General features: G+C 40.5%; 1 protein-coding gene across 1 annotated transcript in view; it reads right to left on the bottom strand.

The window, feature by feature from the left end:
- The window catches only part of cachd1 (cache domain containing 1), an 81,038-nt gene that overhangs the window by 5,318 nt on the left and 50,593 nt on the right, over positions 1–25,127 (bottom strand). Inside the window, exons 5-24 of the mRNA XM_053499261.1 lie at positions 24,343–24,469; positions 20,325–20,469; positions 18,707–18,923; positions 18,439–18,588; positions 17,356–17,589; positions 16,307–16,456; positions 14,652–14,775; positions 14,438–14,555; positions 13,405–13,573; positions 11,255–11,397; positions 9,761–9,942; positions 9,341–9,451; positions 8,443–8,565; positions 7,229–7,328; positions 6,545–6,661; positions 5,218–5,378; positions 4,991–5,077; positions 4,216–4,332; positions 2,148–2,299; positions 941–1,102 (exon numbers count right to left, since the gene is read on the bottom strand). Coding sequence (XP_053355236.1) covers positions 941–1,102; positions 2,148–2,299; positions 4,216–4,332; positions 4,991–5,077; positions 5,218–5,378; positions 6,545–6,661; positions 7,229–7,328; positions 8,443–8,565; positions 9,341–9,451; positions 9,761–9,942; positions 11,255–11,397; positions 13,405–13,573; positions 14,438–14,555; positions 14,652–14,775; positions 16,307–16,456; positions 17,356–17,589; positions 18,439–18,588; positions 18,707–18,923; positions 20,325–20,469; positions 24,343–24,469 — 2,889 coding nt within the window. The remainder of the gene's footprint in view (positions 1–940; positions 1,103–2,147; positions 2,300–4,215; positions 4,333–4,990; positions 5,078–5,217; positions 5,379–6,544; positions 6,662–7,228; positions 7,329–8,442; positions 8,566–9,340; positions 9,452–9,760; positions 9,943–11,254; positions 11,398–13,404; positions 13,574–14,437; positions 14,556–14,651; positions 14,776–16,306; positions 16,457–17,355; positions 17,590–18,438; positions 18,589–18,706; positions 18,924–20,324; positions 20,470–24,342; positions 24,470–25,127) is intronic.

The raw sequence follows: 25,127 nt of genomic DNA, 5'->3' as shown, positions 1-25,127 counted from the left end.
ATTTGATTTATTTAGGCATGAAAATCATTCAATGAAAATATTTCTATTGTATTTTTTTCCTCTAACACACCTGTAAATGTTTTAATGTTAAAAGCTGGAGCTGTTTAGGTTCATAAACAACAATTTTGTTTTGTGTGCACGCACACAGTGTCATTTGTTTTGCACTAACCTTTTTGGAAGGTATTTAACATTTTTCTGACATTTGTTTGCTTTAAATTTAGAGTTGGTTTGATTAAATCATCTGTTTGCAGTCAAACAGTGGCGTTTTTTAAATAGGTTTGAATGTATTTTGTCTCAGAAGTCCTTAGACGTGAATGTACTTTGCTTGCAAGTTATAATATTTGCGCATCACCAATGGTTCCGGACCCTTGGCCATAAATAGAAATCAGATCTGGATCTTTGGGAAGAACTGTGGTATCCTGAGTGTTAAAAGTACAACTCTTGCAATCTTATAATCTTATAAATCCTATAAACCTTACAGTGATGCAATTCTGAATCCAAATACATGCGCTTACAGATACCATGCGGTTATTCCCCCTACAAAAAAAAACCATTTATTAAATAATTACTCTGTACAAACAACTACCAACAGGCTAACAGGTGAAGGTATTAAAAAAAAAAGTCTAGCTACTTGTGAATATAGTACACAAGTATGAACTGAAAGTGTGCATAGTGATGTAAAAGTATACAAAATTGCCTTTGAACATACGACTAATAATAATAATAAATCATTATTTTTGCACTGTATTCACGATTATTGGTTGTTCTTGAACATCAAATTAATATTGGTTTTTTTATTTGAAACTTCTGCATTGTCAAAGAAATATCACTACCGTTTGTGTACATTTTGTACCAAGTGCTTTTGAAAGTATTTTATTTTTCCTCGACGCTCCTTCTGGCCTTTGTGTGGGTGTGCGTGTGTTTATCCAATCAGACTCACCCTGCGCTGCCAGAGGTGACATGTGCTGATGGCTGCGGCGGTGGATCTGGTGCCTGTAGGCGTACACGACCAAAACCAACACCATGATGCAGCCCATAATGCCGCCTGCTACTGGACCCACGGGTGCGCTCTTGATCATGTTAAGAGATGCAACCTCTTCATCTGCAAAAAAAAAAAAAAGGCAGGAAAAAAAGGTCCAAAGGTTAGGTGGTATAAATGTGCACTTGTGGAATTTTCCATTCCAAAATGGAGACCAAAAGCATATACAGTGGAACCTTGGATTACGAGCATAACTCGTTCCAGAAGCGGGCTCACATTCCAAAATACTTATAAATCAAAGCAAATTTTTCCGTAAGAAATAATGGAAACTCAAATGATTTGTTTCACAGCCCTAAAATATAAATACATAAAAATAATTAAAACAAAATATAAAGTAAAAATAAAACCTGCACTTTACCTTTAAAAAAAAGGAAAAATAAATGTGTGTAAAGTAAGAGGAGGAACCTCCTATTCATCCTACACAGTAAACCTTTCTCCTCTCTTATTTGAATTTCACACAGACACACACACATTAACAGAAAGACTGTTTTGTCGAAAAATAGCAAGGAACATCGCTAATGACACTCGTGTGAGCACATACTAACGGAATCACTGGGATAAAGTAAAACAAACAAACAAATGAACCTGCACTTTACTTTTGAAAAGAATTACGACTGAGCAGTGTTTCTGTGTAGAGCGGAGTGTGTGTGTGTGTGTGTGTGTGTGTGTGTGTCTCTGAAACCGAGAGGAAGTGGGGGGTGGTGTAAAGGCTAAAGTGTGTGTCTGAAAACGAGAGAAAGTGGGGGGTGGGGGTTGTAGAGGCGAGAGTGCAGTGCAAGAGAGAAAAAACGGTGGCTCAATTGTGATCACGTGATGCTCAGCGTCAAAACAAGAAGCGCATGCGTGAGATACATGATACTCGGTACTCGTAAACCAAGACTTGCTCGTTTTTCAAGTCAAAATGTAATAAATTTTTTTTGCCCATCTTGCAGAACACTCGCAAACCGTGTTATTCGCAATCCGAGGTTCCACTGTATTTTAAACTGTTCGCCTTAAACATCATGAAATATAGTTTAACAATGCTGCAAAAAAATATTTGACCATCAACTCTATTGTTATATAGCAAACAAAAGTCTGAAATTAATTTCCAGCCTGTCTAAAAGCTCACCTAAAATCCCCATGCCATCCACATAAGGACTCTTAGCACCTACGATTCCCCCAAAACACTCCTTCTGAAGAGCGCAGTAAGGTTTGTCCAACTGCGTCTTGCCGTCACTGTCCACCACACACCACTCGCAGTCTAACACACCAAAGCAGTCACTGAAAAAATACACATATTAAAAAAAGGATTAAAGCAGTTGTTAATATACAGTCAAAAAGAGAAGAAAAATAAAACACACCACACACAAATGAAATTGCTCTTACGTTCACAATTTTCTATATTGCAAATTCACCAAGTGTCCATGATGTATTCTTTTCCCAACTGCAATGCTTTCTCAAAGCACTATCGTTCCCAATTCTACTAATTTCAGATCCCTCTAGTTGTTTCTTTGCTTGATGCAGCCCAAGTATTTGAACCTTTGGTACATTTTTTATTTTTATTTTTTTGGCCAGGTAGGGTACATAGTGAACAAGAAAAAATATAGTTGCAAGCAACGATGCGGGGCCAAGCACCCTGCGCCATCGCCACCCGGGCACATCAGAAAGACAGCGAGCACATTGGGCACATGCATTTAAAGGGGATATCCCAATACCATTAGGGCATAATGCTAGAAAAGTGGGCGCACCGCGCAATCTGGGTGTTATTTGAGTGGGTGTCATGTTAAGACCTACAAAAAGCCATCGTCGCCTGGGTGCACCGCACAACTGGCACACGTCACACACTATATAGGGCTGATGTCAGTTTGGGCCCTACATTTTTGTTGAGTGCGTTAGTGTGTAATTGAGTAGTTAGTGTGTGTCAGTCTGTGTGTGACAAATAAATGTGCATGTTTATTTGTATGGTGTGAGTGTGTGATGTGTGTGTGAGACATGTGACTTGTGTGTGTGTAAGTGTGTGATGTATGTGTGTGTTTCTGCATGCGTGCGAGAGAGTGTGTTAGTGTTAACATTTGTGATATGTTTGTGTGATATACGAGTGTGTTCATGCGGGTATGCGTGTACAAGTGTGTTTGTGTGCAAGTATGAGAAATTCAGATCCCTTTAGTTGTTTCTCTGCTTGATGCAGCCTAACTATTTGACCCTTTGGTACCTTTTAAATTTTTTTGGCCAGGTAGGGTACATAATGGAAAAACAAGCATGATTATTTGTTATTAATAAAAGCACAGAAGAGACACATTCACAAGTGACCACCAGGGGGCAGTCTAGGTACAGTGGTTTTAACTAGCTATCATTTCCTTGATAATGATGTAAAGATAAAGAGGTCACCCTTCCGCCTTTTAACAATAGTACAAAAGACATGTTTTTAATCTACCCAAGATCTCCTAAATGACTATATGATGGCCTTCTTTCTATATCTGCTTGTATCTTGCTCACAAAGCCAAAAACAGACCCGTGCAGACCTACCCATCATCCCTTATCACACTCCGCCTCAGAGCCTCTAGCATAGGGGTGTGATGCAGTGTTGCTATCTGTATCTCTCTCTATCTCTATCATGATCTGTGTTTGCACCTGGATGTAAATTGACCCGCAACATTCTCTACCCTGAAAACACTGAACACAAGAAAGGTAGAAATGCCCACACTATCAGCATGGCGTGTGGCTCTGTAAGTCACTATACCTACGAAAATATTGTAAATAAGGGTATGCATTTTGACTCGATCCGCTTATTTGTCGTTGAGTTTAAACTGCACAGTTTTACACTTTTGCATTAGCGTCAGCAGTGGACTTCTAATTTATTGTAAATGCCAGAAAACTTGTTTCTGCAGTACCCCCCCCAAAAAAAGGATGTCTTATTTTAACAGTGACCATGTATAAAACCTGAATTGCTGGAGTTGCTATGGCAACACAATTATGTTAGTGTCACTGTCTTTTGGTTCCAGACCAGCAGCACTATGGTGATGGAACTAAATCAAAAAAATTTTTTTTTGTGCAGCCAAGAACCGTCTCTTTAGTGGTGGAAACGGCACCGGCACCAGCTGTCATCTTGTCTGTGGCAATGGTTTGTGTGTGTGTGTGTGTGTGTGTGTGGGCTGAACAGAGACTTGGGTCTCTGGATATGAGATGAGAAGACTGACCTGCTGGTGAAACGCTGGCTGCATCGAGTGTTGATGCACTGGGGCAAAGTGTCCTGCAAACTGGACTCGATCACCGACATAGACAAGGGCTCTTGGTGTACATCACAGCTTGGATTCCTGAACACACACACACACACACACACACACAAACACAGTCGAGGGGATTGTGATGACTGGGATTACAGCTCAAACAAACCCATCGCCACACGACAAGTCCGGTTATGTGCAGAGCTTTGGAGTTATTATTTAGTATCATCATCATCATCATCATCTCACACACACATTGGCACAAAGCGTCTCTCTGCAGGGATTAGCAATAAAACGCTGACAGATGGTCCTTTACCAGTTCCATGAGTAAGAGGAAACTCTTCTGCTCCAGCATACAGGTGGATGGGGATTTACTCAAAGTAACAAACAGGTACATAAAAGACGGCAGATGTCTAACTTTATCTATATGTCACCTTTATCATATAACAACACGCAGAAACATCATTTTAAATATGTGACTTGTCTGCGTGTATACGTATGCAATTTCCTACCACTGAAATGCCTGTAATATTCTAGAGACTTTTTAATAACATAAATCCCCCAACAAATCCAGATTAGCACATATAAATACAGTTTTAAGCAGCCTTTAAGGTCAGAATACAAGTACGCTATTCATGACTGGGTTTATGACAACAATCACACCGAGTCGGCAGGAAGAACACAGAGAGCGTACATTTCCTCTGCTGCATAAAACCACAGCTAAAAAAGCAAATCTGCTGGGGTATACCTGTTTTCAGCATTAGTCAGATTGCCGGTACACTCGTTCACCTCCAGAGGGCACTCACATGGACACTCGCACTCATTCTGCTCCATTCTGCAGAAAAGGTAAAAAAAACAAAAACAAAGGGAGTTATGAGCCTTATTTAAAAACTATTCACTAAAAAGATCACAGTCGTGCAAATAGAACAAATTCAATATTATTGCACGAAAAATCCAGCACAATGAAAACGGCACCTGTGGCAATTTAAGCAGAGACGGTCCACGGTGCTGCAGGCGCAGAAGGCCAGCGAATCGCACGTTTCGTTCACGATGCCTGCGAAAGCGTTGGTTCCTGGAATACGAGTGAGTCTGTATTTTGAGCAGTGACTGCCGTGAACAAGGTTCGTCAGATCGCCCTGGAAATCACACAAAGATTCACACAATGTTAAACACGAAAACATTTAGATTATGTGTATATATACAAAACCGGTACACACTTCGACATGAAGTGTCTGACAGTCCCATGATAACATCATCGACTGACATCTTTAGAGGAAACATAATACTACACATTGCTGCCATAATTCAAGTCGAGGTTCACTTAATATAAATTTGAAGTGTGCATAATTGTTTTTGGCTGACTGTGTGTGTGTGTGTGTGTGTGTATATATATATATATATTCTTCCACAGTGGCCACTTTGGATGATGGATGCATCACTTCATGAGCTTCCTTTTTCTTACCCTGGTCCACCCCCTTTGCTCTGGAATATAGTCAACCAGACTACATCTCTTTTTTTGCTCCACAGTCTACTCTTTAAGCTCCCAACTACTTTTTACTACCAAACATCCCTGAGATTTCTACTGTCCATTTTCTATGATGCAACTTCACCATGCACTTACATGCATGCACTGTTTTAACCTTTCAGGTTTTAATAATGTATTATTCAGTTCTTAACCCAAATCCAGTTTTCAGCAAGCGTTTTGTCCCGTTTGTCCTCCTATTTGATTTTTTAAACTGGTGCAGGTCAGTACTATTAATTTGAGATACTTACAGTTGATGCTATTACACTGTGCACCACCAGATGGCGGTATGATACTAGCAGACAGAGGTGTAAATTAAAATGTCTGGTCTACACTGTGTTAAAAAGATCAGACCAGCATATGTAATTGTGTTAAAACCCAGCTGCCATCCTTCCTTATTTGACAGCACCAACTATAAAGACAGTCTAAAACTATCGGAATTCACACCAAGACAAAAACATGTGAGAAAAATGTGCGGAATGCCGACACGCACAGGAAAAAAGTGCACGGCGTACAATTACTACAATGATCAATTTCACACATTCTTGATTCAGTGCGACCATGACCGGGACAAAACGCTTGCTGAAAACTGGTGAGTCTATTCAAGCACACTGAGGATGAAGTGGACTGGATCCATTTAACAAGGCAGGCCACTCACATGCATAGACTTTGAATAGTTAGAAAAGTCAGAAAATGTTTATTGTTAACTCGGCTGCATGACATTCTTCCATTTGATACAAACGAACATGAAGATAAATGTCGAGAAGCGTCCGCACTGACCACGATGCTGGTGTTGAACTTGTAGAAGCGCTGCACGGTGCGATCGCTGAAACTGTTACACAGCTTCTTCTTCACAAAGTTTGGGTGGTTGAGGATATCGTTTGCCACCAAAGGCTCCTACAAAATAAAAATAATAATGAAAAAAAACAATCTGATTATTTTTTTCAAGTTACATGAATTAAAAAAAAAAAAAAAAAAAAAGTTATAAATGACATGATGGCGAGTTAAAAATGATCCACACTCCAGCTGTAGAATTTATTATTAACTTTTAGAAAAAAACAAATGCATAACTTTGACAAAATCGCCTTGCTTTTCAATACACTAAGTCCATCTGTCACCAAGCTGTTGGACTATTAGCTCGTTAAAAATGTTTTGGGCTGAGATGCGAGCCACGAATGCACCGCTGTCTTCAACTCTTTATCAGAAGTGAATCTTTGTCCTCATAGGGCTGCTTTCAGGGACCAAACTAGTCAGATGGAGCGAGATCTGGACTATAGGAAGAATGCTTCAACAGAGCATCAAAAACAGAGTTTTTGGAAATAAAGAGTGTCTATCTCAGCGCCCTTGAGACAGTAGCCTTGAACGGAAAGCGCTGATAAGACAGTGCAGCCAACATGAGTTTTAATATCACCGGAGTGCGGATTCACAATCAGACCAGCAGTGTGTGTGTGTGTAACTGGATACCTTGTGTGTGATATGCTGCTGTTCTGCTGGAGCGTGGCCTTTAGGGTCAATCAAGGTGGGGTGTGCCACCAGGTAGCCTCTGTCCTCCATAATAAAGCACCTACACACAGTGGGAAAAAAAACAATGTTGACAAAAAAATTATATATATATATATATATATATATATATACATATACATATACACACACACATTGTGCAAATGACCTCAGTACTAAAGATTTTTTAAACTTTCAGAACTGGTGCAGATTTCTGTTCTCCAATTAAACACTGATTTATACAAACCTGTGTATATAAGATTCCATTCCCATTCACAAAACTCTGTCGGTGATACAAACAGTGAAAACAGCTTACAACGGCGCATTTTTGCCAGAGGAGGTATAATAGAGTGTATTGTGAAAACATTAGGCTCATGGACATGGTAAAAGGAAGGAATGTGAGTGTCTGAAGGCCCGGGTGCAAGGGGTGTGTTCCACTTTCTTTAGAAAAGCTCAGATCCATGAGGCAAGCTCAGAATAGTCCTCACTATTGTGCATGCTGCACTGGGCCATTCCACTCAGCTAATCCTGTTTAATGGCTCTGGCACTCAGAACACTGAGGCCTGACCCCTTGTGAAGCATGAGAAGACCGAGAGAGAGAGAGAGAGAGAGAGAGAGAGAGAGAAAGGGGGGGTGCAGAGAGGGGGAGGGGAGCGCACAAACATTTAGAAGAAAGAGAGGTAGAGGGGGAAAAGAGGAGAGGAGACGGGATGAGAGTGCTGGCACTGAACAGGACAGGATGTGTCTGGAATGCGCTCATAATCAGCTTATCTCCTTTTGTGTTTCTCACCACTTCGTATCTTTCTCTCATTTTAAACACTGCTCTGGTAATTATTCCTTGGACTTTATCCACGGTTTTTTATCGACTTTTGTTTTCCCTCTCTCTAGCTTGCTTTTTTTTTACATCACTTTCTCAGAACTATAATGCTTCTCTGTAAAAAAAAAAAAAAAAAAGAAAAAAAAAAGAAAAAAAAAAGTGAGAAATAAGAGGGTATTCCGTGAATGCTGCTTTTCAAATACAGGCAAATCTGATTATTAAAAAAAAAAGAAAAAAAAGGGGAGTTTTAGAAAGCCCCTGGCCATTTCCCTGGAGCTCTCGTAGAGGCACGGAGCTGGAGTTTGGCAGGCTGAAACAAAGCGAGGGACGGAGATGATGAAAGATCCTGGGGCAGGCTTACCGGATTTTATTTCCCCTGTCCTGGTTGCAGATGGGCAGGAGATCCAGCAGGACTTTGTAGAAGTAGCGCAGGGTAAAGTCGATGCCCATTACTGCTACTGCATAGCCTGGGGCCATCTGAGAGCTGAGAGCAAGAGGAAAGAAAATTGATGGTAAGAAAGCAGAACAGAGTATTACAAAGATGGGTTAGGAAGTCCTGCTTTAATTATTTATCGCTGGGAAATAAACAATCATATGCATGTCTTATATTTAAAATGAGTTACACTTTATAAAAGTAATAATGACAATATTAATTAAAATAAGGCAGACACTGTTTGGTTGCATGATTACTCCATGCTCTGGGGGTCAGTACTTTTGGGATATGTACTGTAACTTTAAACCTCAGTAACATGATATACTTCTAGTATAATCACACACAAAGCAACACACGAACTGTAAGTGGTTTATCTTTGTCATATAGAGACCTGCTGCTTTTAATCAGTGTACAATATTAGTTACTATCTAAACCATCTTAAAAAAATTAAATTAATGCATTTAAACACTGACGACATAATGCAATTTAAAACTTTGCAGATCATCTTACACGATCCATATTCAACATGGTGCTACCTCCACTATGCTTCACTGTGAGAATGGTGTTCTCAAACTGATGAATAGTGCTGGAGTTCCAACAAAGGCATTGATTTAATCTGTTCAATCACATTTACACACAACAAAAAACGCCAAAAATGACAAAAATGCCAATTTCGAACAAATGAATCCTATTATAACATCCACATAAACAACCTACTGTATCAATGTACGCAACTGTTAAATTTAATTCTGCATGAAGGAATCTTTCTTGGCTGATTCTGACCTCATAAGCCTCCACATTCTCTATAAATAATGCACTTCCTGACCTAGAGGCGTGGATGGTGTGGCTGATGGTGACCACATAGCCGGCTCCCCCAACGTCCAGGTATGGTCCGGTGAAAGTGATCAAACCAGGATTGGCCACAGCGTGCAGATACCTAGAACAGTAACAGAATGAAGCGCCAAACCCAGTGAATGAAATAAAAAAATGGCTTCCATAGTGCATTCAGTCACATTACAGTGATGCTTTGCAATCAGCACCAGACAGGAGTGAATTTTAAAAATAAAACCGTGTGAAACTAAAAACCTCAGGTTTACATCTGCAGAGAAAATAGCATTAAGAGAAGCAATGCACAAGAGTGCAATACACTTTATACTGCTGTTCATTGCAAGCTCGCAGGGAGTCTGGAAAGCTTTTGGTGTTGTGTTAGAGCATGAAGACCTGTGCCCTCAGGCCCTAATCTCACCATTGTCTCCTGGTGGGGTCAAAGGCTTTGTCCATCAGCGAGCCGGGGTAAATCCGCAGCACCCCATTGGGCGTTGCTATGTAACGCCTCACAATGTAGCAGTTCAAGCTGCTCAGCTCCATGAGACTCAGCCATTCGTCCGTCACATGACTGGTCGCCATCACATCGTTCCTGACAGACGACTAGGGAAGAGAAAAAATAAAGATACTGAGAGCTGCACCAGGGTTTCATCAAATCTGTTCAATTACTTAACAAAAATACAGGGAAGGAAGACGGCCAACCTGTGCATGTGAAATTAAGCATTCGACCTTACTGACTTCTTAGGTGCATACTGTTTGTATAATAGTGCAAAAGATCAAAAGAGGAAGAGCCCCCATTTATAAATTACAGTAGTACCCCAGCAGACCAATTCCCCCACCTCACAAATTTTTCATCTTAAGAACTGAAATTTTGCAAGAAATCAGTCTTGGAATATGAAGCATACGAGCGAACGAACCGAGCAAAACCAAACGTCAGCTGTGCACGTCTGGGAGCCGTTCAAAACTTGTTTGCATCAGTGTAAAGCCAAACAAACCGAGTTTACTTATTGTTTTGGGTTTTTTTGCATTTTGTGCAAGATTTAGTGAAGACATAGCACCATGGGCCCCAAGAAGGTTAGCAAGCACGGTAGCAATTAATTTATTGATGTCTTTTCTAAATATCTTAAATATTGAAAAAAATATGATTATTGTGTTAGAAATTGGTAATATTTTTGTGTGGCTGGAAGGAATCATCTGCATTTACATCATTTCTTACACGAAAATGCATTTTGCAATTTGAAATTTCGCCATAAGAACTCGAGTCCAGAACGAATTCAATTCATTTGCTGAGGTACGATATAGACACTCAATCAAGAGGCTGAAATTAGGTGATACTTTGACACTTTACATATTACAGTTAGCATGTTAGCCAGTTTGCAAGCTAATCAACTCGTGCATTTATTGGTCAAAACATGCATTTATTATCTCTGAGCTAATTTAGAAAAGCTATCTAAAAAGCTGATAAAACTAGACAACAAGATAAACTGCTGTGTATAGTTAAAAAACGAACTCTTCCCAAAACCGAGGACTCCATCCGTCGCCAAAATTCCAGGGACACGCCTATTACACAAATTGAATGTGCATGTAGCTTCTGGCAGAAATTGGACTGTGTAGTTCTGGAGAGTGTGTGTGTTTTTTTTAAGGCTTGGGTTGGCTATGAGGCATGTATCATCACGCTTCGGTGTTTGTAAAGCAAGTTATTATTTAGTCATAGAAAAAAAAAAAAAAAAAACGCATTCCATCTGCCATTGCACAAATGTAAACTCCATCCCAAACAATTTCACACAATCTTCCTTCCCGTCCTTCTTTCAGGTTTTGTGTGTGTGTGTGTGTGTGTGTGTGTGTGTGTGTGTAACTTCAGGCTCAGGTTTGCATTGAGGTGTGAGTCACTCGGGAGGTCGTGTGTATTATGTACCTTTAGGCCAGGGTTGGCTATGAGCCGTGTGTTATCACTCAGGTAGGCTGTGTAGTGCTCCACCATGCGCTTGGTCTCTGGCTGACTCAGGTGCTCGTAAGGAGAGGAGAAGCTCCCAGCTGATAACATCACCGTTGGGCTCTCTGTGGGAAGACAGAGACTCTTTAAAAGTCTTACACACGATGTATAAATCATCCATGTACAGATATGAATAGAATACTGAATAATGTGAATTTGGACACATTATTTCGTTAAACTCTGGAAATTGGAAATCTGCCATCTTGACAGTTCTTTATACCATAAAGGTGTATAGCACATATAGCTTATACAGAAAAAAGTGTTTTTGCAATATTAATTTAATACAGAACACGCAGTGCACCACAGCCTGCTGCACATAGGGCTTATTTATGTTATCGGTTCAGCCTCAAAATTCCCCAGATCTCAATCCGACCAGGCATTCAAGGGACTTGTTACTGAACAAACAAGTTCATAAAAACATCCGTCTCTAATGTGTCGGTGCTGGACACATCACACACACAGAGGACCCAGAGCAACCTACACAGTACTGGGCATAATGTTTTGCGTTTTAATGTTATGGCTGATCGGTGTAGCAAAGCTGTCTGCAAGTAGACTAACATTTAAGGAAGGAGTCTCCAGTGTCAGTGCTTTGTCTGTATGTTTCCCACCATGAAGTGGAAAATTAAAATATGAGAAGTTAGAAGATAGAACAACTGTTTATAATCAATATTACATAATTAATAACTTCTTTCACTTATGGTGAATGACAGTAATTTTGTCAAATAGCTATTGGGTTAGGAGAAAGAAAAACACATTTGGGACAAGCTTAAAAAAAAAAAAAAAGCTCATCCTTGGGATCATAGCTGTTGATTGTTTTTTTTTTCCGATTAAACCAAGTATTTTAGCCTTTACATAACTAATTATAGTGGAATCTTGGATTACGAGCACAATTTGTTCTAGAAGTGGGCTCGTATTTCAAAAAGCTTAAATCAAAGCGAATTTTCCCATAAGAAATAATGGAAACTCAAATTATTCGTTCCACAGGCCAAAATTAAATACAATATAATTAATACAACATATAAAGTAAAAATAAAACAAATTAACCTGCACTTTACCTTAAAAAAAAGTAAAAAATAAATCCAGACAGATAAGTGTTTCCGTTTATGCGCACAGGCGCTGTGTGTGAATCTAAAGTAAGAGGAAAGGAAGAATCAGCCCCTCTCCTCTTCTCGTCTTACACAGTAACACACTCCTCTCTTATTTGAGTCTCACACACACATTAACGGAAAGACTGTTTTATCAGAAAAATTAGCAAAGAACATCGCTAACAACTCTCGCATAAGCGCACACTGACGTAATCACTGCTGTAAAGTAAAAATAAAAAACAAATTAACCTGCACTTTACCTTTAAAAAGAATTGCAACAGAGCAGTGTTTGTGTAGAGCAGAGAGAGTGTGTGTGAGTGTGTGTGTGAAGGCACAAGGAGAAGAGAGGGGAGGAGGTGTGTGAAGGCAAGAGGAGAAGGGTGTGTGAGAAGGGGCACGGTGTCAAATTACACGCGCGCACATAACGGGATACTGAGGGAGAAATAGAAAATAGATCTTTAACCTCTTTAATGAGATTTGATTTGCTTTACATGTGTGCTGTACACGAGCTTACAAACACAAAATAAAATATGTTTTACGCGCGAGCACACACGTGGTCACAGTGTTATAGTAAACAGTACACGCGTGCACAGATGTTGATTATATCAGTAAGAGACGCACACTAAGACCCAGCAGGGGAGACGATTACCCACAATTCCGCAGCGCAAGAGAGAGAAAAACCATTGGCTCAGTTGTGATTATGTGACGATCGCCATTAAAACAAGGAGCACATGCGCGATACATGATACTCGGTACTCGTAAACCAAGACTTGCTCGTTTTTCAAGTCAAAATTAATAAAAAATCTTTGCTCGTCTTGCGGAACACTCGCAAACTGCGTTACTCGCAATCCGAGATTCCACTTTACATAAATAGTGTTGTCTAACCCTGTCAGCTATTTTAACTGTTCTACACAGGTTTTGTGCACGCCTGGTTGAAATCCTACCACGTCATCATACTGCTGCAGTTTTAGGTCTCAGGATGCTTACCCACAGTAGCGAGCTGTTTGAAGTGCAAGCAGGAGCTGGGTTGGCCCAGCAGGTCGAGTCGGTGGTACAGAAGCTTATTGCTCGCTGCTGTGTTCAGGTTCTTCAACTGCTTCACGGGGATCTCAGGCTGAACGTACACAATGCACAGGATGAACGACGTATCCTGCACCTACACAGCACAGTCAGAAAAATGAAAGTAACGTGATTAGAGTAAAAAATGTTTAAACAGCGGCGTGACAGATCCTTAAAAAGGCTGTCAAAATCTGATCAGTGTTGCCTGGAGTGTTGGCACTCATGGGACAGGTTAGGGCAAATGACCTAATATTGAATATCCTAGTATACGCAAGTGGGTTTACAAAGAGCAGAACATACCCTAAACTAGAAGAAATAAAGTCACTTAAATGGGAAATATGATTTCTTTTAAACTAAAGTGTGTTGTGAGCCAGAATAAAAAACACTGGCGCCCATACATAATAAAGCCACTTTAGTAGATAAATGTGGTTTGGCACTTAGACACAAATACATTCCTGTATATATGAAACACTTGGTGGAGAAAAAGAGAGTCAATAAGGTAAGTGCGCTGAGCAGAGTGCACCAGAAAGCATAGCAGATGAAATTCGGTTTTACTTTATGTATTTTTTAAATCAAAAACATATCCTCGTAAGAATTAAAAACAGGTCAAAATCAAAGAGCAAAAACGTTGACAGCGTTAGGGAGGAGTAAGTGTGAGTTAGTACAGCAACAAGAGCACTACAGTTTTATTTTATTGCCCATGACGACACTGTTGGACAGCTTTTTTTTTGCCTAGCCTACCAATTTAGGTTAAGTGGCTGAACTGCACAAAGTAAGCCATAAATGAAGCTGAAGGAAAAAGTGCATGCTGGGAAAAGTTGTGTGTCAATGTAGTAAGCCTGAGGATTAAACTGTAACTCTATAGTCTCTTCCCCTTGTTACGATCTAACCTGCCTGGAATCTAAACTACAGTAGAAGTGCATGGCATGAAGAGAAAAAATGTTGGCAGCAGCGTCAGTACCAGTTTCCAAGCGTAGCTGACGTTGTAGGCGTCTCGGCTCGGGTCCCGCAGACGATTCACATGCCAGGACAGGGATGAGTTGACGGGTACAGCGATCACCTGACTCCCCAGAGGCAAACTGTCCGGGAACAACCAGTGCTATTAATCATCCTCTAGCTTGGCTGGATTACATAATGTCTTTATCACGGTAGCCCGTAATGAAGTAGACGCTAACCTGAGGATGTTCTGGCGAACAACCGCAAATCCAGGAATGTTCTCGTAGTGGATGATGTCCGTGTGGAGCGGGGCTTCGGTCATCAGGTACGGACGAGTCAGGGACGGGTGCATGAGCGTGAAACCTGTCAGAATAATCAATACTTTAATGCAATATGCACCACAATAACTCGTGACTAGCCTAGAAAGCTGTTAGGTAGTGTAAGACAATTATCTTGACATGGTTTAGTTCTAGTAAAATGACAGTCAAGTCTCTATAATAGTCTAAGCATATTGCCTGAGGATTTCAATCACGGCTTAAACAACTATCCTATTATTCATGCAATTTTTTTACTGGTTTCTTTCATTGCCATATTGCACATAAATACAGTACCTGAAAAAACTATCAATAATAATCAAGAGTCAATTTAGTTCCTCCACCAGATGTGCGAAAATCATCAGTAAGAAAAACTACTTGTGAGACTTAGGGTTTATAAAATCTAAATCTCATCAAACGTCATTTAGTTATGTTTAAAATGTAAAGTAATTGTAAATGTTTCTTTCACGTCTTGCATTATGTCATCTTTATAAATTGTTCTATTTTTACTGGGTTGACTTTTTTCACCCTGTTAGCTGCTTAGTTCTGCTGTAGTCTATTCATGCCTGAACAGAATCTTTACTATATTTTTAACCTCTAAGTGTACAGCACTTCTTTTTCCATCTGTCATTTCAAGAATTGTAATTTAAGCTGGATGTACAAATATTGTGCACCACTTTTTATTTGCAACATTTTTAAAACGCATGGCAACAAACCATGAATTTAAAATAGCTAAACTGTAACATGCTCCTAGGTAAAGGCGGCTTTTAATCCTCGGTGCAATGCCTTGGCTGTGGTTCACCGTGTATTTAGTGAGCAGCTGGAGACGGCAGGTGCAGCAGCCTCTCACCCGGAGATCGCCGCTTCAGTTTCTCAAGAGATCACGTTTAGCCTCATTAATGAAAATGAGCTTGAACTCTTATAGGCACCACTCATTTCCGCTCATACGCTTTAGCTTGTTAATTAATCTACCCTACCCTGGAAACCTGATTTGGGAATCTACAAGGCGTGTTTAAGTCAAACCAGGACCTCTGATTGTGCAGAATTATTAAACACTGTTATTCTGTAAATACTCCATTAGTTTCTCTATATAATCACCTGCTACACTAATGCACTTGTTCCAGGGTTTCACTAGCGTTGGATACCACCAAGGTAAAAAGTTTTCACAGTATGCACGAGACATGATCAGACTGTTTGATTTATGTCTGAAACACTGGCCCCCCAGGATCTCCTTTAATAACCCAAACATGTGGAAAGGGTAAGTGGTGCATTGGGCAGTATGAAGTTGTGCATTGACCTGCAAAAACACAATGCCTTTGGTGATCAAGCTAGGCTGTTTTTTCTCCACTTGTGGTAGAAAATGCAGTGAGATCTAAGCCACCTCAGCCAGGATCATTATTCAGGGATGCACAGCCATGCAACTCATTAAAAGAATGATTTATTAGCTGTTCCACTGCTTGTTGTATGACAAGGTTGTTCCTTCTATATCAGGACTCAGGAGGAACAATTACTGTATTGTGTTGCACAAGTTACTGGAAAAGACTGTTGTAAAAATAAATGACCCACGGTAGTGTTCATACCTTTGTTATCTATGAGGAAGGTGTACGAGGCCAGTGAGTCCTGGTAGTAGGTGACATCCTCGAGGATATAAGCAAGGTTCACATCCACTCCTACAACTCCAAGCAGCAGGTTCCCAAAGTAGCACGGCCGGCTGACGGTCATAATAAAGCCTACAGGAAGTAAATTAAAGACAGTTTTCTTTAGCATCCTATTTATTGAGACAGAAAAACACATTATTGATCCTGAAGGAAATTCCAGAAGATTGGCTGTTTAAAACATATAGAAATAAGGGGAAAAGAAGGAAAAAAGCAATTGAAAACGATAGAAATGTAGAAAGAAAAGACACACAGACAGAGCGACTAAATGGGCTGCCACTCAGATCGGTGCCTGGTAGTATATTAAATAATGAACACTGATGTCGTAGCCTCTTGGACACCACAAGCATTAAAGCATCGGAGGGACTGTTGATGCACTGAACCCAGGGTCGATACAGAGGGCCAAGCTGCTTCTCTTTAAGCATAACAATTTAATAAATATCCTGGTCCATTTTTTCTTACAATTCTAGAAATTTTGCAAATATTTGACTCCTACCACTCGGAATGCTGTGTCGTCTGTCAATGTGTTAATCACATTAATTTCACCATCTTAAATGCAAACATATACGAGGTGATATCAAAACGTTTTGAGATTAGCCATGTAACACGGCAACAGATGGCAGCACAAGGCTGCACGCACAGTCACAGGAAGCACCGACCTTCATAAGTCAGCGTGCCAAAAGACATCGTCCTGTGTACAGCTGTACAGGAGCTGTGCAACTGTCACCGTCATTGTCGACATTCGCAGCATTGTGCATCAAGAATTCGCCCCCCTTAAGCCAGACCGCCAATAGCGACTTCTACTGAAAGGTTTTAAAGCGTCTGAGAGAGGACGTACGGCGAAAGCGACAACATGCAAATCTCGAAACCTTTTCATACCCTCTCCTTGGTTTAGGAATAAATGTTGTGCATTGCAATTCTTAAAGATTAACTTGTGTAAATATAAGACTCTGCACTGGTGCGTCCTAACTCACCATCGCCCATCTGATCGGCATAGGGCAGGCTGAAGGAGGCCACGTCGATCATGCGGTTGGGCAGGTTGATGTAGAAACGGCCCACGCTGGTCTCCAAGTTACTGAGCTGGTTCAGTACCATCATGCTGCCCTTCACGACAGGGAGTGTGTTACGATCTGAGACGCTGTATTTCGCAGAGTTCTGCTCCGCCAGGTCACGCATAAACGCCAGCTCCTTCAGACCTGTTACCCCCTCTGTGTGGCAAGAAACAATTTTGTTAAATAAAAATATCATCATCATATTCCTGCTTTAGTGAATTGCCCTTTTTTGGACTGAATGACCTTTGGCAGAAAAATCAGAAAAGCATTTCAGGTGGTTCTGGTATTGCTGTAGCAAGGAATTAAACTGAAAGATCAAAGAAATCAGCCTGAATCTTACTAACTACAAACAGGCCAGTTGTAGACGTGCATCTGTGCCAAAAAAAGTTCACGTTTAATAATGTTTTAATCCAATAATCGAATTTGATACAGACTGAAAAACTTATTGCAATAAAACTCGCTAAAAATCTTTTTTTATTTTTCTTAGTCATTTCCAGCTGCTACTCCATTTCAGTGCGGCTGCAATATGACTGATCTTCTCATGTTCGTTCCAGTCCGAACTACAGAACGATTCCGCCATACACCACCATGCTAATCAAATCCAATCATATTTCTGTCATCTACAAAACAAAAAGCCCTCTGCACCCTTTCATGTCACTGAGTGCCCTTTGATGTGTTTCCGCTGCTTTTCTCTTTCTTCCTTCAGACATCCTGTATTTTAATTCTCCTCATGCCCAGCTAATGTATGTTAATAACAGACTAATGCATGCAGAGGGAGAGCCAGGTGAGCAGGACAAAAGAGAGAGCTTTTTTTATAATGCTCTCTCTCTCTCTCTCACATGTACACAAATACAGATAGAGACATGAAAGAAGAAAAAAATCAAAATATTTTATAGAACTAAGAGCTTGTATACGTAAAATAAAGCTAATCGATAACTAAAATGAATGTGCTGGTAACCTACAAGTCATGATGGGGAATAAGAAATAAACCCGAGTGTGTTTTACCGTTGATAAGAGCGTAGGTGAGGATCATTACGGAGTTGTTGAGGTGACGATTCTCCTCTTTAATCACGTTCAGAGTGGCCCTTTTCTCATGCTCCGAGGAGTCTCGAGAGGTGACGCCCGACGACAGGTAGATTATCACCATATCGGTGTCTGTGGGAGAGAGAGAGAGAGAGAGAGAGAGAGAGAGAGAGAGAGAGAGAGAGAGCAATAAGGTTACCAAACCTCTAAGGTTTCAAGCTCTAGGTTCATCCTGAATCAAGTGACTTACTGCTGTGAGGTCTGCCCATGCTGCTGGTGTTCCTCAGAAGCTGAAAGGCCTTCTGGAAGCCCAGGGCATGCTGGGTAGCGCTGTCGGAGGACTTAATGCTGTTAATGAACGTGCTCATCTTGCGCTTGGTCTCACTGGTGGCAGGAGACAGAAAGCTCTTGTAGCACTGATCCAAGGAGCAGGAGCGAACCGCGTCCGCTACAGTCAACACCGAGATCTACAGAGGAGAGGAAAAAAATGTCTTACAGGCTGAGGAAGACAAACAGATTTGGTATCTTCAAAGAAAAGAAGCAAAATGATGTCAAATATTAAAAAATGTATAAAAAATTTAAGCATTGCATATAAAATCCTTCAAATCTTTGAACTACTGTATTTGATAAACAAATTACTTTACTACTGAGTTTTACTGGTTCACTAGTAGAGCTTACCAGAAAGATATTTCCGAATTGAGTTTTCATGGATATTCATAAGGCTATTATAAAGGCTGAAAAAAACAAGCATAACTTTTGCTTATTAATTGTAGAGTAATTTTTCCTCTATATAAAAGGTACTCCATGACAAGCCACGCATTTTCTCGTGTTAAACCCAACTCCTTCTCTTCTGCTCTCTCTTTCCTTCTACCGGTCTCTTTGTCAAGCTATACATGTCGATCCTGAACTTCCAGTGATCCAGACCCCCTTTGCCCTCTGGAGCTGTCCGACTCGTCCTGGTGTCCCGCTTCTGGTTGGAGATCTCGTCGCATGGATGCCCCGTGTGGTCTGCCTGGAAACGGTTCCACTTGACTGATGCAGACAGCTGTTCTCTGAGAACTTTTGACTGCAGTTGCTTGATGGTTCAGGACTGGAGTTTCCTACAGTCTACCTGAGCCTCTAATACCAAACTGGAATCAATTTTAACTTAAACACATCTCCTGTTATACTGAACTTCCAGCCTTCTAACACACAGTACGACTGCAGATCAATCCCTGTTATCAGTTTCACCCAAATGAGGATGGGTTCCCTGTTGAGTCTGGTTCCTCTCAAGGTTTCTTCCTTTTACCATCTCAGGGAGTTTTTCCTTGCTACTGTCGCCGTCGTCCTCGGCTTATCATTTTGATTCATACACGTTCACATTTCATGAAAACTTAAAGAATTCTTTTGATTGTGTAAAGCTGCTTTGCGACAATGTCAATTGTTAAAAGCGCTATACAAAAAACCCTGAATTTATTAAACTCTCGAATCCTGTTTGAAGATCTGCTTTGCCACAGCTGATGGTCTCCTACTGCACTACAAAATTATTACAGAAATGTGCACAGATGGTTGAAGAAATTTAAAGACGGGGAAACCCAACACTGAAAACAAACCAAGCAGTGGGAGACCATCAGCTGCGATAAAGAAGATTAGAGAGTTGGGTTCAAAGATGGCGCAAAGGCATGGCTTGTGAGGGGGAGGATGTTGAGTAGTACCCTCGCATAGAGGAAGAGTTAAATAATGTATTTCAGTTAATAAAAAAAGCTATGCCTACTTTCAGAACAACCCTAATATTAAACATTTAAACTACTACTACAACTATCAGATCTTGGAGAGACAATGAGTGCAGGCTGGGTTCTGTGGGTTTCTCGCTGTGTGAATTTTCTCACTTTATCATGTTCGTCGATGGAGTTAAGGATGACGAGAGCGGCGTCTCGGGCGATCTGGAGCTGTGTCTCACTGACGGAGGCGCCGTGGTCGACGAGCACCACCACATGCTTCGACTGCGGCCTCACCGCGGTTACATACACAGGCCTGGAGAAAAAAAATTACATATGGACAAGTTTAAAACCTTCATACAAACAAAGCTGAATATGAGGACAAACAGAAAAGAGGGCCCCCTGGTAGCTCAGGGTTTCGATAGAAATCAAACCAAGAATGAGAGAAGGTGAGCAACAGGGACTGAAAAGAATGATGATCTGGACTGAAGTGAGACTCATGTTCTCCCAACTTTACCTCCAGCTATTCCTCTGTATGATGTTTTTACGTTTCAATTCAGATTTACAGAAATCTTGGGCCTAGATCTTTGATGAGCAAAGCAGAGACATGAGAAGGGAAATCCTCCGAGAGCGATCTGTTGGGTTCCTTCTGTGTGAAGTTCTTGACATATTAGTTGTTTGTCAATAAATAATTTTTGCAAGCTTTTGTGGACTTTGTCTAGATACTTAAGTTCATACTTAGGACAGACTCTGGGCTTGTTTGGGGTGGAGGCGTATAATCACATATTTGCTTTCAACCTTGCAGATTGTAGATCAAATGCACAATTTCATACACCACTTGTATACAGACAAAGGCTTACAAAAGGACAGACTAAGATTTGTTATTTACAAGGGTCAAGTCAAGTCACACCGGGACTTTTAGTTGTGCAGAAAAACAGAACACAGTAATGATATTAAAAACTATCTTCATTTCTTTATATATTCCCCTCCTGCACACAATCCCAGTGTTTCACTAGTGCCTGGAGCCCATCATTGTGAGACTTCCTGTCTCACGTTTGGCCTCCCAGGAACTCCTTTAACTCCTTTAAAAATAGCCTAGCCAGGTATCAAACCATGGCTCCGTTGTACTGGAAAAAAAACTTTCTACCTTGACGGTATCCAAGCACTGAGGTAAGTGCATTAGTGTATCAGGGGATTATATAGAGAAATAAAGAGGTTCATACAGTAACTGTGTTCTGTTATTCTGAACAATCAAAAGTCCCAGGTTTGCATTGGCTTTCAGGATAGACTGCATTACCTTCAGTCTAGATTTAATTACAAGACATTCTGTATGCTTCACTTTCCTCTACATCACAAAAACAGGAAGTGACATGACAAGCAGAACCAATCAAGAACAGCTTCCAAGCCTAGTAATCAAACCTTAAACCACCATTTCAAAAGGACCTGGGATCAAAGCCTAAAAATAGCATTTAAACTCTGCCAAACTCTTGGTGCAACCAGAAAAAAAATAAATAAATACTGCAACTGTAAAAAATAACCCAGAGTGCACAAAGGTACATTAGTGTTGCAAAAAAAAAAACCTAGGCATTAAGGATGTTATTGTGTGGCATGAGTATGCATTAATGATTGTTTGCGCAGAAGTAACAGAATTATTCATTGAAACATCATCCAGTTCTCGAAGAGAGCATAGAAAAGAATAAGCAATAGACAAAAGCAGAAGAGAGAACAAGACGAAGCTACACGAGCATAAAAATCCCACACTTCCCGCAGATCATTACTTGTGGCCTTCACTGAGGAGAACTTTGGATACCAGGGCTGCGTAAACTTTACAGCTTCCTAAGAATCAAACCCTGACCCTGCCGCACAAGACAGCAAACCCCAGTGGACGTGCTGAGCACCGCGCTCGTGTGTTCTCTGTGTATTTATTTATTACAGAGGAACAGCAATGAAAATCTCTACCGCGTTTAGTTGTTCAACTTTATGGTGGAAAATGATTTCACTTAGAAACTGACTAAAGAATTATCAGGAAACAAACATCATTACTTGTATGGTAACGGGTTTTTTTTTTTTTTTTGGTCACCTTTATGTTTTCAGTGTGTTCATGGAGACGTGATTGTGCTTGTTTGGGTTGTCTGAGCAATTAACTTGCCCTGGTGAACTTTCTATATGCTGTAATATTGTTGTAAACACCTGGTGACTCACTTTCCATCATGCCATGGCCCCAGGTCCGTGTGACTCACTTTCCATCACTCTTTTGTCCCAGTAGACGAGACCTGCTGAAACCACTGAACTACACCATTTATTCCTTTTGTGGGGAATGATGACGAAACTCTGATATGTTGTAGCCTGAATCTAGTCGGAAGTTTTGATCTGGTTTCTTGACTTCCAAAGGACTCTGGTGTGAAAAGCCTGAGCTTACCTGATCTCGTTTACACTTCTACTCATACCCAGCATGAGCTCGCTAAGTGAACGGTCATACTAGATTGATTAGATCTTGTGTTTTTCTTTGCAGGACACTGTCTGTTAGGGATAGGAACCACCAGTCGCCTCATGATACGATATTATCACGATACCTGGATGTCAATTCAATTAAAATTGCGTTTTTATAAGTATCATGATTTTATAAATATGCGATTTGATATAACATTTTTCTCCCGATTTGTTACAATTTTAAAACCTTACATGTAGCCCGTTATAACATTAGTTTTCTCACTAAAAAAGCGAGCACAGCATTTAAACAAAACAAATACAAGCATTTAAGCATTTAACTGAGAAGTATGCATCTCTGTCCACCATTACATCACGGTGTTACATGCATACTGTAACTCTCATCATTTACATTTAGGCATTTGGCAGACGCTCTTATCCAGAGCGACTTACATTTTTATCTCATTATACATCTGAGCAGTAGAGGATTAAGGGCCTTGCTCAAGGGCCCAACAGTGGCAACTTGGTGGTTGTGGGGTTTGAACCTGGGATCTTCCAAACCGTAGTCCAATGCCTTAACCACTGAGCTACCCCTGGCCCCTCATCTGTTAGCTTCAGGGTCTGCTCAGCTCACATTATGGCTGAACTGCAATTAACCTCATTTCTCTTTTTTAGGTTTTTTTCTTTGATCTTTTGATCTTTGATTTATATGCTTTATTTATATACTCCTTATATATCTTCCAGATTTTTATTGCAATAGCAACTTCTAGTCAGTTCTCACATTACCCTGTGTGTACAGACTATATGGAAGATTTACAGTGTGCAATTTACAACCTAACTTTGTTTAACTGTCCCTATGGCTGCTGGATAACTGGAATTTCCTTCGAGATCAATAAAGTATGTATGTATGTATCAATTCATCTATCTATCTGTCCACCTAACCAGAGAACCTGAAGGAAACCAACAAGGACCAATTGGGAGAACATGGAATGTAACCCGATCTCAGGGTCACCCAGGGACCCTGGAGCTACACGGTCGGAATATATCTCCCATGCTGGAACAGCCATTTTGATTATCTGCATCATTAGATTGACGGATATTTCAAATCTATGACATGAATAGATATACAGCCTACTTTATTAATCCCAATGGGAATTAGGTATATCTACGGAATTCCTCTTTGACCACACAAACACAGAAGAACTATTGGCTGCCCCAGACTTCCCATTACTCACCTTCAGAACTATACTCCTTTGCGATTAATTTTCGTGTAGTTATTAAATAGTTTCAGGATGATTAAACGAACAACACACTGGGAATAATAAAAAAAAAGGTAATAATCATCTTGGCGTGGTTTTGACCCTCACTGAACTATAGTTCTTAATCTGGCTTATGTAACTGTAAGACTATTCAATTATGTTGGAAAGTCTCCCGAAAATTAGGGGGAAAGTGTTTTCATGGGGGGAAAGTGTGTTGCGATCCAAGTGATTATTCAAACATATGGAGAGCATTTGTCTTAGGTTTCATTCAGTTAAGTGGTCTAAATGCAAAACAAATAAAGACTGGGGCTTTGCATTCCGCGCTGAAGGAAGCTGGTGCTGGAGAAATACACAGCTCCTGGCAGCACTAATATTTCAGACAGGTTTTTTCCTTTCCACCAAATAAATGTGGCTTTTTACTGAGATCTGTTGATAAGTAATGTACTCTCAAGCCTTTCATAATCTCAGTGTGGTCACATGTGTGTCTGTGTGTGTTTCTGCACCTGCTCCTGTGCTCGTATGTGCTTTTGCAGTGAAACTTGTGAGCAGGAAACACAGTGAAGATGCCCTCCTCTGAGCTGAAGTACTGCCACTTGATGCCTGGGTTCGACTTCAGGTTGTCTGCCAGCACTAAAACACACAAGACGGAGAGACACATAAATAAGGACACAGTGGTAAAATAAATAAAGGATTGATTTCCATTTGCACTTTTACTACATAAACATGAACAAAAGCTCAATTCAGATTGAATTAGTTATTACAGCGGAACCTCTGGGATTTTCTGCCTATCCAAACCCATTATATTATAAACCTGTTTGGTCTAAGGGTCAAGCAACAAAAGCGCCTACATTGGGCAAATGATCATCAGGACGCAGGACATCACGGAGCAATAAAAGACGGTGAATCAGGTCTGATGAAGCTGTTTTTCTTTTGCACCAGGATGCACTATGGAAAGAAGACGATCCAGGAGAGAATGTGCGATGCTCTGGGCAATATTCTGCTGGGCAATAAACCTTGGCTCCTGGCATACATGTGAATGTTACTTTGACATGTACCGCCTACATAACCACTGCTGCTGACCAAGTTTCAACCATATTCCCTAATGGCAGTGGCCTCTTTCAATACGATAAACCAACCTCATTCTCCACAAAAATGTTAAGGAATGTTTAAGGAACACGACAAAAAGTTGAAAGTGTTAACGTGGCCTGCAATCTGAATGCGACAGAGCGTCTGTAGGACGTGCTGGAAAAACAAGCCTGATCCGTGGAGGTCCCACCTCTCAACTTAC

This window comes from Clarias gariepinus, chromosome 6 (genome assembly GCF_024256425.1).
Source record: "Clarias gariepinus isolate MV-2021 ecotype Netherlands chromosome 6, CGAR_prim_01v2, whole genome shotgun sequence".
NCBI lineage: Eukaryota > Metazoa > Chordata > Actinopteri > Siluriformes > Clariidae > Clarias > Clarias gariepinus.
Note: the sequence above shows the minus strand (reverse complement) of the source record. Positions and strands in the feature narration are given on the sequence as shown.